We start from the raw sequence: 11,137 nt of genomic DNA, 5'->3' as shown, positions 1-11,137 counted from the left end.
CCGGGCTGCAGCCACCGCCGGCCCGCGGAGCAGCCCCGGGGCATCACCGCACACACGGGAGGAGATGTGATCCCTGTCCCTCCCCGGCACCCAGCCCACCTCACTGGCTCTCCTCAAAGGGACCCAGCACACCCGGCCGCCACCCTCCCTGTCCACAAAATGCCCCGGCAGTGGCATCTCCCTGTTCCCAGGATCGCGGCCCCTCTCCCGCTCTGGGGGCCCCAGCCCGGTGTCAACCTCCCGTGTTCCGGGACCACGCCCCCATGCCAGCCCCCCTTTCCCCGGTATAGCGGCCCCGTGTCCCGCTCCCACTGCCGCGGCCCCGCGCCCCCCGCCGCACCCACCGCCCTCAGGCCGGCGCGGAGCCCCCTCCCCTCGGGCCGTCTCCTGGGGAACGCGCTCTTCCGCCACGCCCGCAGCCAATCACAGCCCGGCTCGGCCCCGCTGGACCCGCCCCCGGCCCCACCGGCCAATCAGAGCGCGGCGGGGCCCAGCATGGCGGGCTGGGAGCGCGTCCTGCGCGGGGCCGGGGCCGGGCCTGGGGAACGGGAGCGGGAGGGACAGCGAGACAGCGGGATGAGCTTTGGGAATGGCCTTGGTAAAGAGCGTTTCTCATCAGACAGCAGAGCTCCGAGGGCTCGGGACAGTCCGTGGCTGCTGCAGCCCAGCGAGCCTCGAGCTGACCCGGGCTCCCCGGCACGAATGTCCCACCCGAGGGTATGCATGCACCTCGCTCACAGCCGAAAAAGAATTAAAGAACAACACCAGCCTTCAGGATGTTTTTATTGTTGAATGGACAACTTTGCTACAATTCATTTTCCCCGTGTGAGGGCCTGTGGAGCCGCCAGCTCCCGYCCCTGTCCCCACAGCCATAGGGGTGCAGGGAGTGAGGGTGACACCGCACTGCTCATGGAGGATCCAGCTTGCCAAAGATGCCCCCGGCGTGGATGGCGGCAGAAAGCCAGTCAAAATGTACAATCTTTCCCTTTGTGAAATGAACAGGACAGTTCTCTGCAACACAGCTCYCTCCTCCGCCACCGTTGGCTTCCTCTGCCCAGCACCAGCTGCATGGAAGACGGTCTGGGGCAAAATTTTCCAAAGTATTCACATCTTTTCCGTAAAGAACACTTAGTCCCATGTCCACAAAGGCARTGAGGCTCTAATGTCACCTTTATTTCAAAGGGACACCAAATGCCTAGGAGCCATCGTGGAGGTGGGCCTGAAGACCTTAATCTCAGACAGCAGTTGATACAAATTAGGAGTCCTAGGCACTTCTGAAAATTTTACCTCAGTTAATCCTGGCCAGGGAAACCAAAGCCCTGAAGTTACTAGACTCTATTAAGGCAGAGTGCAAAATGGTTCTGTCCCACTTCTTCCCTAAAGTACAGTKTGTAAGTTTGTACCTTAGGGATAAAAACTCATTGCATTTGGAAGCGCTTAGAACTTCATTTCAAGTGATTCTGAATTTCTAACACCCTTGTGGCAGTGATGGCGGTCACRTTTGCTCATCTAACACCGAGCTGGAAGGGTCTTGGCTCTGACTGAAAACATGGATACAGCAAAACATTGTACAGTCAGTGAGGAAATGAAATCCCTGTGGCACAAATTTGCCAGTCTGACTTTGATCAAACCAGGCAGCCAAGGTGGAAGAAAATCCACATTTCAGCAAAAAACATTAACCAGCACTCTGCTTCTGGATTCAGTCTACATTTGGACAAAAGTCAACATGAAAATGATGGACAGAACTTTCCTAATTCACACACCCCTGGATGAAGTTCAGCACCCTTGAGTTAGCAAAGGCAGAAGGTGAAAGGAGTTGCTAGAGAGCTGGATTCTGGGACCTGTGCGCAGAGCTCTCAACTCCTACTGAGGTCAGCAGGAAGCCAGAGTSCTCAGCAGGAATAAGAGCCTCAGCTCTGCTCTGTTAGTACTTCATAGTACAATAAAGATAATAAATGATTTTAAAAATAAGCTACATCACACCATGAGAATTCACTACAACAGCCTCTGCTGCTGAATCACTGCCAAGAAGTGGGATGGTTTTGGTGWAAGTTGTGTGTGAATTAGTAAAGTTCTACTATACAGACAGATAATTTTAAAAAATCAACCTGTGCAAGACTTGGAAGAGACRGAGTCATATCCTCAGTTGGTGCAAAATAAGCAGAACCCCACTGATTTTTGTGCTACTTCACTGACACCAGCTGTGAACCCTGATTCCTTGTAGAAACCTAGTAAAAGTCAAGAGCTGCCTACTGAAGTGCATCCTTAACATACAAACATCACAAATGTGTAATTAAAGTGGAGCAGAGATTCCCACTRTATTGTCCCTACCAAAAATAGGAAGTGTGGCCCCAAACCTGCTCAGAGCAGGACTGACACGTGGCAAGCAAGGTGCATTTTTAAAGGAGATAAGAATAAGACTGAAATTGCTATCCAAATAACCTTGTTTTAAATAAACTGGTCCAGAATTCTCCTCTAATATTTGAAGATATATTCACTTTGGAAAAATTGAGCTAACTTTCAAAAACAACACTGATTAAAAAAGATGTTCAATGAGACCTTAAAAAATACCCAGAATATCAAATTAATTCCAGTCCAGCATTGTAATTAGTTAAGAATACCTCCTGAAAATTATAACCTCACAAAAAAAGTGGGTACTGAAGTTAAAAGCATCAGAAACATTATGTACTTGAAAATACCACTGATCTTTTAACGTTTAAAAACAAATCAGAACATTCTTTGGAATCACCAAGTTATTAAAAACCTGTGAGTTTCTCTACAGTCTCCACACTGTCTTTTCAAATCAGTCTGTGTACAGATTCAGTCTTTGAGCAGTTTAATATTGGAAAACACAGAGTCTCTGACCAGCAGGAGGCTACATTAAACAGGAAAACATTGGCATTCTCTTTTTAGTACTGACTTCTGCCAAAAATAGAGACTTTCGAGCACAAGACAGCACGGCCCTGTTTTAGGAGATACTTATTTCCTCTTCTGTTCTAAAATGCATTGTATGTGTACTTCCAGTGCAAATTTTTTCAGCACTTGCGACAGGCGAGAARGAAAGGGGGAAGAAGAGACAACTCCCTCTGCTCTTGCTCGGAGGAACCAATAGCCATAGCTCCTGACTGCTGAAACCAGCTCCCATTGCTGGCAGCTGGAAATAGCTTATTAAAGATTTCGCTTTTAAGATAAACAGATTACAGGTTAGCATGAAATCTGGCCGTGGCTATGGTTCTATGTGCATAAAGATTGGTTAGAGATGCTTTCCCCTTTCATTATTGGTTGGAGTTCTTTAAAAACAAGTCTGTGGTATTTCTCCACATGTGTCATGAAATGTGAGAGATCTGTCTGACTCGGGTCTGTATTTCCTGTCGACACAAAGGGCAGGTCTCCAGTTGCAAGGCACACTCCATGCACAGGTCACTGAAGGAGAAGAAAAATCAATTAAAGCCTGCTTTCACAGTATGAAAAACTAAACAACAAATAATACAAGCACTAAGCAGTTTAGTCAGCCTGCCAGAGACACAGCCAAGTTAAGTCCCTCAGMGTGCAGATTAGGCATTGCAAGTCAGGTGTTGTGGATCCATTTACAGGCTTTGAGAGGAGCTCCTGCTGCTCAGCCTCTCCCAGACCTTCAGCTGCTCCTGCAGTTGGTGAGGATCCCACTTCCCTGTGTTCATTAATCCCAGCACTCTGCTCTGGAGAGCAGCAGCCCCAGGGCCCTGCAGCAGCTTCTCAATTTCTTGTTGACACATACACCAGGCACATCTCTTTTCAACTTTCCAGCATCCAGACACATGACAAGACTCCTTTCATGAGTGCCCTAAAAACCCTAAGGAATAGGACTTAACTGGATTCATTTCCTAGTAGGCTGCTTAAAAGCAGGAAAGTGCTATTATGGTATAATTSATACTGCTGTCCCATTTTTAGCTTTTAGAGGAATTTGTCACTTGAGACAATCCATTTGTTGAACACTTAATGAGTATGAGTATATTATGAATTTTCTGCTCTCCTCATGTGATCTGGATTTCACAGCACCAGTAACAAGTACTAATCAGTAAAGCCTTTGACATCAGGGWATTAAGACTCAGCACACAGATGTAGCCTCAGTACTTCCCCAAACACACACACAATCAGGGATTCAATCTGCTCAGGTCTAGGATGAATGGAACAGCAGGAATGTTGTGTTAAACATCTACGTGTCATATCCTTAAAAGGAGGGGAGGTTATTTCCTTTCTCCTGGAGACTCAATAAAGATGAGTAGGGGCTGTATATGGCATCATCTAAGCTGAATGTCACACACAATTTCCTATTTCTTTGGKTTTGGGTTTTTCTAAGGTTTTACCTGTGTCCACACGGCCTGAGTTCGGTGTCTGCTAYCTCGTCACAGCAAAGTGTGCAGCAGTTCTCTCTGATGCTCACTTGCTTCAACAATGCCAGGCGCCTGTGTCTGGAAAAAGAGAGAGGAAGACCCCCCCAAACATTAGTTTGACTCAAAGCAACAGATTCAAAACTATTCTGAGAATTGCATCAAGGCCAATGTAACATTTGCCTGTGCTACACCACACTGCTGATAAACATCGATCACAACTTCCCTCAAAAAAAGGCTTAACACACCCAGATGGCTGCAAAACAGTCTTTGATTCCCTATTCTGGTCTGTCAGAAAGGGACAAAGARGGGATTAAATAACAATTCTCAAAGTTCCCACAGCTGCACATTTAAAGAAATTGTTCTTTTGTACCTGGGTACTTTTAGGAGTTAAGAAAAAAAAAAAAACAACAAATAAACCTCACAAACCCATGTACCAACAATATGCAGAAACCATATAATGTTCTCATACAGTTTAAAAGAATAAAAATGGAAAATTAAATCAACAGCCCAGTACGGCAACAGCCACAAGGTAGAGTAAACAGATAAAAATCCCTCGTTTGGTGAAATAAGACATTTCCCACCTGGAACACACACACAACACCCACCAAAACTGCTCAGTGGCAGGACGATGTGTCTTGCCCCAACACCAGATGCATTAAATTCAGCATAACTCTACAMAAATTTAAGTTAAATCTTGTGATGGATAATCAGGGTCCACTCACATAGGCCTTTGTCTTATGTCCCATCACTTTTAAGATAATCAAAGCTATCTTTTAATTTAGGATTGGCTTATCATTTCCAAACAGTTCAGGCTGCAGGGCAGGGWTGATCTTTGTTTACACAAAGAACAACAGAGTCCAACCTTGAATGGAGCCTTTCAGTGCTATTGCATAATAAATACTTTGTAAGACAGGAGGCCAAGTTTCACCAGCCAGGCATCAACAGGAAACCAGTTTCCCCCAGTTTGTCTCTCATCTTTGGCACAATCATGTARCAGCTCTCACAGACATTGCCTGCAGTGCCAGAACCATATCAATCCCATCTAAGCATCAGCTAGAAACTGCAAACCTCTCATCCTGTGTGGGACACTACYAAGACAGAGGAACTCTTAATTAAAAAAGGAAGGGTGACAAATTTGTACCTAACAAATSATCCTAAAGATTAAATCAGACTCTCACTTAAAGCACCTGCAGTCACAACAGCARTAATTTACTCTGGCTATATGTAAGCACAGAATCTTGTGAGCTGCATTTGATTTTATCTGCATAAATACAATATCCCAAACCTCAAACTTTGCCAGTGTGTGACTCCAACCCAGGAGTAAGTTTTTTTTTTTTCTTTTCTTTCTAAACACTAAGATATTTRAGTACCTCAAATACACTTGATCAGTGCTAGATAATGCAAAGCAGTCTCTGAATTTTATTACAGCCAGGGATACCCCCTCCAACTACCTCACCCCCACTTAATTAGCTAAGATTATTTCAGATCACATACATCAGCACCAGTCTGAGGGGCATCTTCAGACAAAGCTGGAAATCCAGGGTACACCACATTCCAGATTACACTGTTACTGTTTGTGCTCCAGTAAGTTATTAATAATAAAATAACTTAAAGCAGACAAGCTATTAGTTTTCACTCCTGCCAGAAATTTGGTAAAAGCTAAAGAAAAATGTATCCAAACCTGTTTCTATCAGGTTTGAATTACATTTAGGAGGGAAAACACTTCTAAATTTAAATAACCTTTATTGGTACTATCATTCACAAGTGGGGAGGTTTTCATCTGAATCAGAAAAGGACAATTTCAAGACTACAATCATTCAGCACCTCCAGGCTGCCAACACCACAAATTAGGTCAATTTTAAATAGAACATCTTTTTTTTTTTTTTTAATTAAGACTATACCTCCTCARTTAATCATTCTAAGATGGCAGAAGATACATTTATCAAAAACAGCTTACTGTGTGGTACTAGTTCATTTTAATTTAGCATAATATTACAAAATATATTTCAATTTAATAGATTCTGGCTGCATATCTCCTGCCCTACTGATGAAATTGTACTGGAGCCTACTGTCTCATCCTTTTAGAAGAGGAACATATAAAAGTATGACCCAGTAAGAAATTAATTTCACTCAGAAGTGAAGCATTTTATTTCTCTGCATGCAAACACAAAGTAGACAGGAGGATTACCTGGGCAAAATGATTTTCTCTTCTGGTGTCAGAAAAGCATGGTCATTGAAGGTACTAAACTTCATTGGTGGTGGGTACTTGAAAGGCTTTGCACCAAAGTTGAACTCACATTGTTGATAGGACATGAAACTTGCTGCAGCAAAAAAGCCCGACCTGCAACATGATGAAMAGGCATTTTAGAGTGACTTAAACAACAGCAGAGCTTTCCAGACATGTCACTATTACCATTTAAAAATATACCCTGAGACAGAGACAGGTTTAATACCAGTGTTTTAGAGCTACTTGGGAGAACAAGTTGCAACTGCACACACTTACCTGTTTAGTTCTCAGTTCCTGAATTTACTATCAAGATTTATCTGAATTTCCTACTCAGTCAGCCAACAAAGGCTGCCTACTTTACAGCTAGGATTAGTCACATTTTTAAAACCACAGCTATCACCTCCATCAAATTTACTGAAATGCCCCAAGTTCTAACAAGTACTCAAGTTTATCAATTACCTACTTGAAGAAAAGAGCACTGAAACCTGAATAAAGAAGATACTCAGCAACTCTTTAAACTGAATTACTCTTTGCCTGCATCTTGAATTTTATTTTGAGGAGAAAAACATGTATGAAATTATTAGCATGGGAGGATTCATTTACAAAGTGCTGTAATGTTTAATTAAGCTGCATAGGAAGCTGCTTTCTCAAGTATTACACYAGATTATCTTTTCAGAAGTAAAAGGCTGAACTTCCCTGTGAGAGTTACAGGAGTTAAYCATGTGTTAATTTTAACAAGAGTTGGCAAAATAAGCCTAACACCTGCCTGCAATTCTACCAAGAGACATCCTCTGATGAATATTCAGTGTGCTGCTCCAGGAGCTTGGCCCCAGTCAGTTAATGAGCTCTCTCCCAACATTTGCAGGATAGGCTTTATTTTTCAGAAGATAAATTCCTCAGGCTCCAGAAAATTGTTCATCTTTCCTACAGCCTCACTCTATTTTAATGCTATGCTAATTTGACAGTAAAAAACATGGAGCTGAACCTACCTTTGGAAAGTCTAAAATATTTATTTTGCACCCTGAAATCCACCTGTAAAATTACATCCTTCTTACTCATTTCTAAGCAACTTTCGACAGGGAAACTTGCTTAATGATGGCTTCAGGTAAGTAAATATGAATTTACATCTCAAATTGGAAACTCTTAATATATAATTAAAACAATTATCCTCAGAGGTCATGTCCTTCCAAATGAGCAGATACTTACACAGCAGATGAAAATACTTGCTTCTCAGCAGGAAGYTGGTTTCCATTTAAATAGAAGATCATTTGCTTTTCTTGCAAGTCTAGTAGAAATCCTATTGTGTCTCCTTACATGCAAAACAAAAATAATTTAAAGATTTCACTTCTGTTAAATGCCAACAGCTGAAACAGTTATTGTTTCAAATATCACATATGTCACTGTGAATTGTCTTACTTAAAAGGAACTGTTTGCAAAAGCACAAAAGAAGAAACATTGATACAGACAGTAACAAAAAAGAAAAAAACCCAAACCCATACCAAAAGAAAACAAAAAAAAAGGAAGAAAATAGTAAAAAATTAAAGTATTTTAGTCTGCCAGAGCATTAATACTACATAGTTGTAGAAGTATTGCAGAGTATTTGCCAAAGCCAGAAGAAAGCTGCACTCTGTCACTCCTTGGCTATTCTACACCTGTTGAAATAGACTTTAGCAAGTGGGTGTTCTGAGGAGAAATTTCCAATATGCTTGTGCTATTTATTTTTAAGAGATGTTTTAATTTAGCCATCCTTGGGGAAAAATTTTAATAGAAGAGAAGGCGGCACAGTTCACACAAGCATGGCATGCACAGAATCCTACCAAGATTTCAAAGCTGAGATCAAGAACAGAACTTTGCTGTCCAAGTAGTTATCCAAGAATTTAAAGTAAGCAAGACAGTGCAACTCCTCCTTAAAAAAGAAAAAAAAAAAGTCTAATTCAGAGATCAAAGTTTTTTCCCTTCTCTAAAACAACTCTTTCAACCCAGAAAGGAAGATTTCAACCCTGTTGTGTAYGAATACAAACAATTGGAAAAAGTCTAATGAATAAATGTTGAATGTTAATTGGTGCTATGATTTTTACTCTGCATTTGAAATAACCAATAAAAATCTCTTTACACAGGCTGGGGAACAAGACTGTAGTGTCCACTGTGCACATTTAAACCACTSTTAGACACAGTAATTATTAAACTTCTACAATCATCAGGATTAGGCAGTAACTGCTCTGTTCACACCTACGCACAGACACCTGCAAGGGCAAAAAATCCTGTGCAGAAATCCAGTTAGGATAMACAGCAGGAGATAGACTGAATACCTTCTTTCCAACAGGGATGGGAATGTGGTTTACTTCTGGCATTGTACCAAATCAGCTGCCGGCAGCCATCATACGCACAGGAATATTCATCGTCCCCGATGCCGTAACCTTCCTTTARAAAGAGAGTAGAACATTTCAGCCTGCAGCCCCTCCTCACACAGAGGGGCTAAAGTGTGTTTTCATTCACCTAAACCACTCTGCCAAGAGCAGGAAGGGTTTCTCCCTCCCCCATGAAGGCAATTTTTTTCTTCAAACTAGTCTTACTTTCATTTTCATATTGAAAGGGAATTGGTTGGGGTGAGGAGGAAGGGAGAAAGGGATTTTGTTTCCAAAGTGTTTTCCATTCTCTGTGACCTCAAATCACTCCTGTCTGTTAAAGTATTTAAAAATCAGAAGGCTAGTTCCCAAATAGGTTAAATTTTTGCATCTTAGAAAGTCGCCACAGAATCATAAACACTCTCTTATCTTGAAGTCCATACCAAACTTGTAATATCTTCCCCCATGAGATAACCATGTGGCACCAGAGCTCAGAGTACACAAAAAGAACAAACACACAGCCCCTTCACCTAATGTTGCATATTGTGTCCCTTGCAGCACCAGCCTCCCCCAAACTGTGAAAACATTATCAAGTCATAGTTCTAATGTCCAAGGCAAACACAAAACTGAGAGTTTCAGAGTAAGACAAGAATCTGTCACGTAGCAGAGCCCAACCATGAAACCYAAAATCATTATGGAAGGTAAGTAACTTCCTCGTGTTCAGAATGGTTTGTCTGGAGCCCAAATACCAGACAGCATCTGATTACACAAGCCTCCCATGTCCCAAATTAAAGCTAAGCCCAGCTAATGGGTGTTTAATGTCATATTTAGGACTAGTCTTTTTGTTACAGATGCTGTAAATAAAGAGCATATGGCTTCTGAGGGCTGTGTTTGTGACATACCCAGAGGAAAATGTCCTTGTATTTCAGGTACACACCTGATGAACTTAAATAACAGCAGCATTTGGCCACCAGCAAAAYGGCTGCAGCAACAGAAAAATCATCMTACTCAGAGATGTGACATCTCCCATTTTCATACCTTGTACAGGACACACAGAAAAATGCACATAACCAAGCTCCTTAACAGTAAGTGGAAAAAAAAATCTTTTAAGCCTCTTAGCAGTCTAAAGGCAGACACATGGTCTTTCATTTCAAACAGTTTCTGTTACACTCAGTGTCTACAAGGACTGTGCTCAGCACAGGTCTGCATGATGTTTTTGTTTGGTTGGGTTTTTTCTTTTGTGTGGGGTTTATTTATCTTYTTTACTTAAATCATACTTGAATTCTATGCTAAAAATGTGGGGCTGGACTTTGGATGTGACACAAAGGTATGTGCATGTTATACATCAGCAGAAGACAATGCTATTTCCATGAATAATTAGAAGAAATGAAGCAAGACCTCYGAACTCACAGGAATACTTTAGTTAAATGGTGAGAGAAGATACTCTTGCATTTCCATTGGGTTTCTTGCCCCTGGTGTTTGTTTAATCTCCTTAATGWATTTCTCTCAAACCCCCACAATCAATATTTACTCACATGTATGTATTTGGCCTATTTTCATATTAGCCTCTCTATTTGACTCAGCTGCAGAATGATTTTTTTTTCTCTAATAATCAGAAATCAGCAGTTTTAACTGCTGATCTCTACATTAGATACATAGTTCTTCTCCTAAACTAAATTCCAAGAAGGAACAGAAAGCCATGCAATTACAACAACAGAGAAGGGCTGCAGGTGAACTTCTTAGTCAAGCTTAGGCAGTAGAAGTGTCAACTTTGAATCCCTGCACTGTTTCCATTTGCAGCACTAGGCTAGGCCTAACATACCTTTTCTCCTAAAATTCTAACTTGCACTTCAGTGAACTGTAATGGTCATTTGGAAGGCTGATAACATGGAAAATTAAGCTGAAGTAGACAAGTTTTTTGGGTACTAATCATTATTCTTACTATGGAAATACTGAAACAAGTTATACTATAGCAAAAAAAGCTTACAAAGTTTCTACCCACTATACTGAGTTACCAAGAAGATTTAAGATGTAAAAAAACCTAGTAACATCTCCATGTTTGGACTTCGTGTGCACATGGTACATTTTGCTGTAATGGCTAGCAAGTACATAACCTTAAAAGTAATTAATAGGAAGAATTCTTAGAACCAAGATACAAGATTATCTGGAGGAGAAGGACAGTAAAGCAAACC

General features: G+C 41.7%; 2 protein-coding genes across 3 annotated transcripts in view; both read right to left on the bottom strand.

Annotated features, from left to right (window-relative positions):
* ARL2BP (ADP ribosylation factor like GTPase 2 binding protein) overlaps positions 1–407 on the bottom strand; it is an 8,228-nt gene extending 7,821 nt beyond the window's left edge. The window contains exon 1 of the mRNA XM_057376376.1: positions 345–407. The gene's annotated coding sequence lies outside the window, so the exon portion shown is untranslated. The remainder of the gene's footprint in view (positions 1–344) is intronic.
* Positions 408–770: 363 nt separating this feature from the next.
* The window catches only part of RSPRY1 (ring finger and SPRY domain containing 1), a 37,087-nt gene continuing 26,720 nt past the window's right edge, over positions 771–11,137 (bottom strand). For both annotated transcript variants that reach the window (XM_057376352.1, XM_057376353.1), the window contains exons 12-16: positions 8,910–9,021; positions 7,807–7,909; positions 6,562–6,714; positions 4,347–4,451; positions 771–3,423 (exon numbers count right to left, since the gene is read on the bottom strand). In XM_057376352.1, coding sequence (XP_057232335.1) covers positions 3,327–3,423; positions 4,347–4,451; positions 6,562–6,714; positions 7,807–7,909; positions 8,910–9,021 — 570 coding nt within the window. In that variant the 3' untranslated portion in view covers positions 771–3,326. The remainder of the gene's footprint in view (positions 3,424–4,346; positions 4,452–6,561; positions 6,715–7,806; positions 7,910–8,909; positions 9,022–11,137) is intronic.

Source organism: Malurus melanocephalus, unplaced genomic scaffold (assembly GCF_030028575.1).
Source record: "Malurus melanocephalus ecotype Western Australia unplaced genomic scaffold, MMel_1.1 scaffold_278, whole genome shotgun sequence".
Lineage (NCBI taxonomy): Eukaryota > Metazoa > Chordata > Aves > Passeriformes > Maluridae > Malurus > Malurus melanocephalus.
The sequence above is the reverse complement of the archived record's forward strand: the minus strand, read 5'-3'. Positions and strand labels throughout refer to the sequence as shown.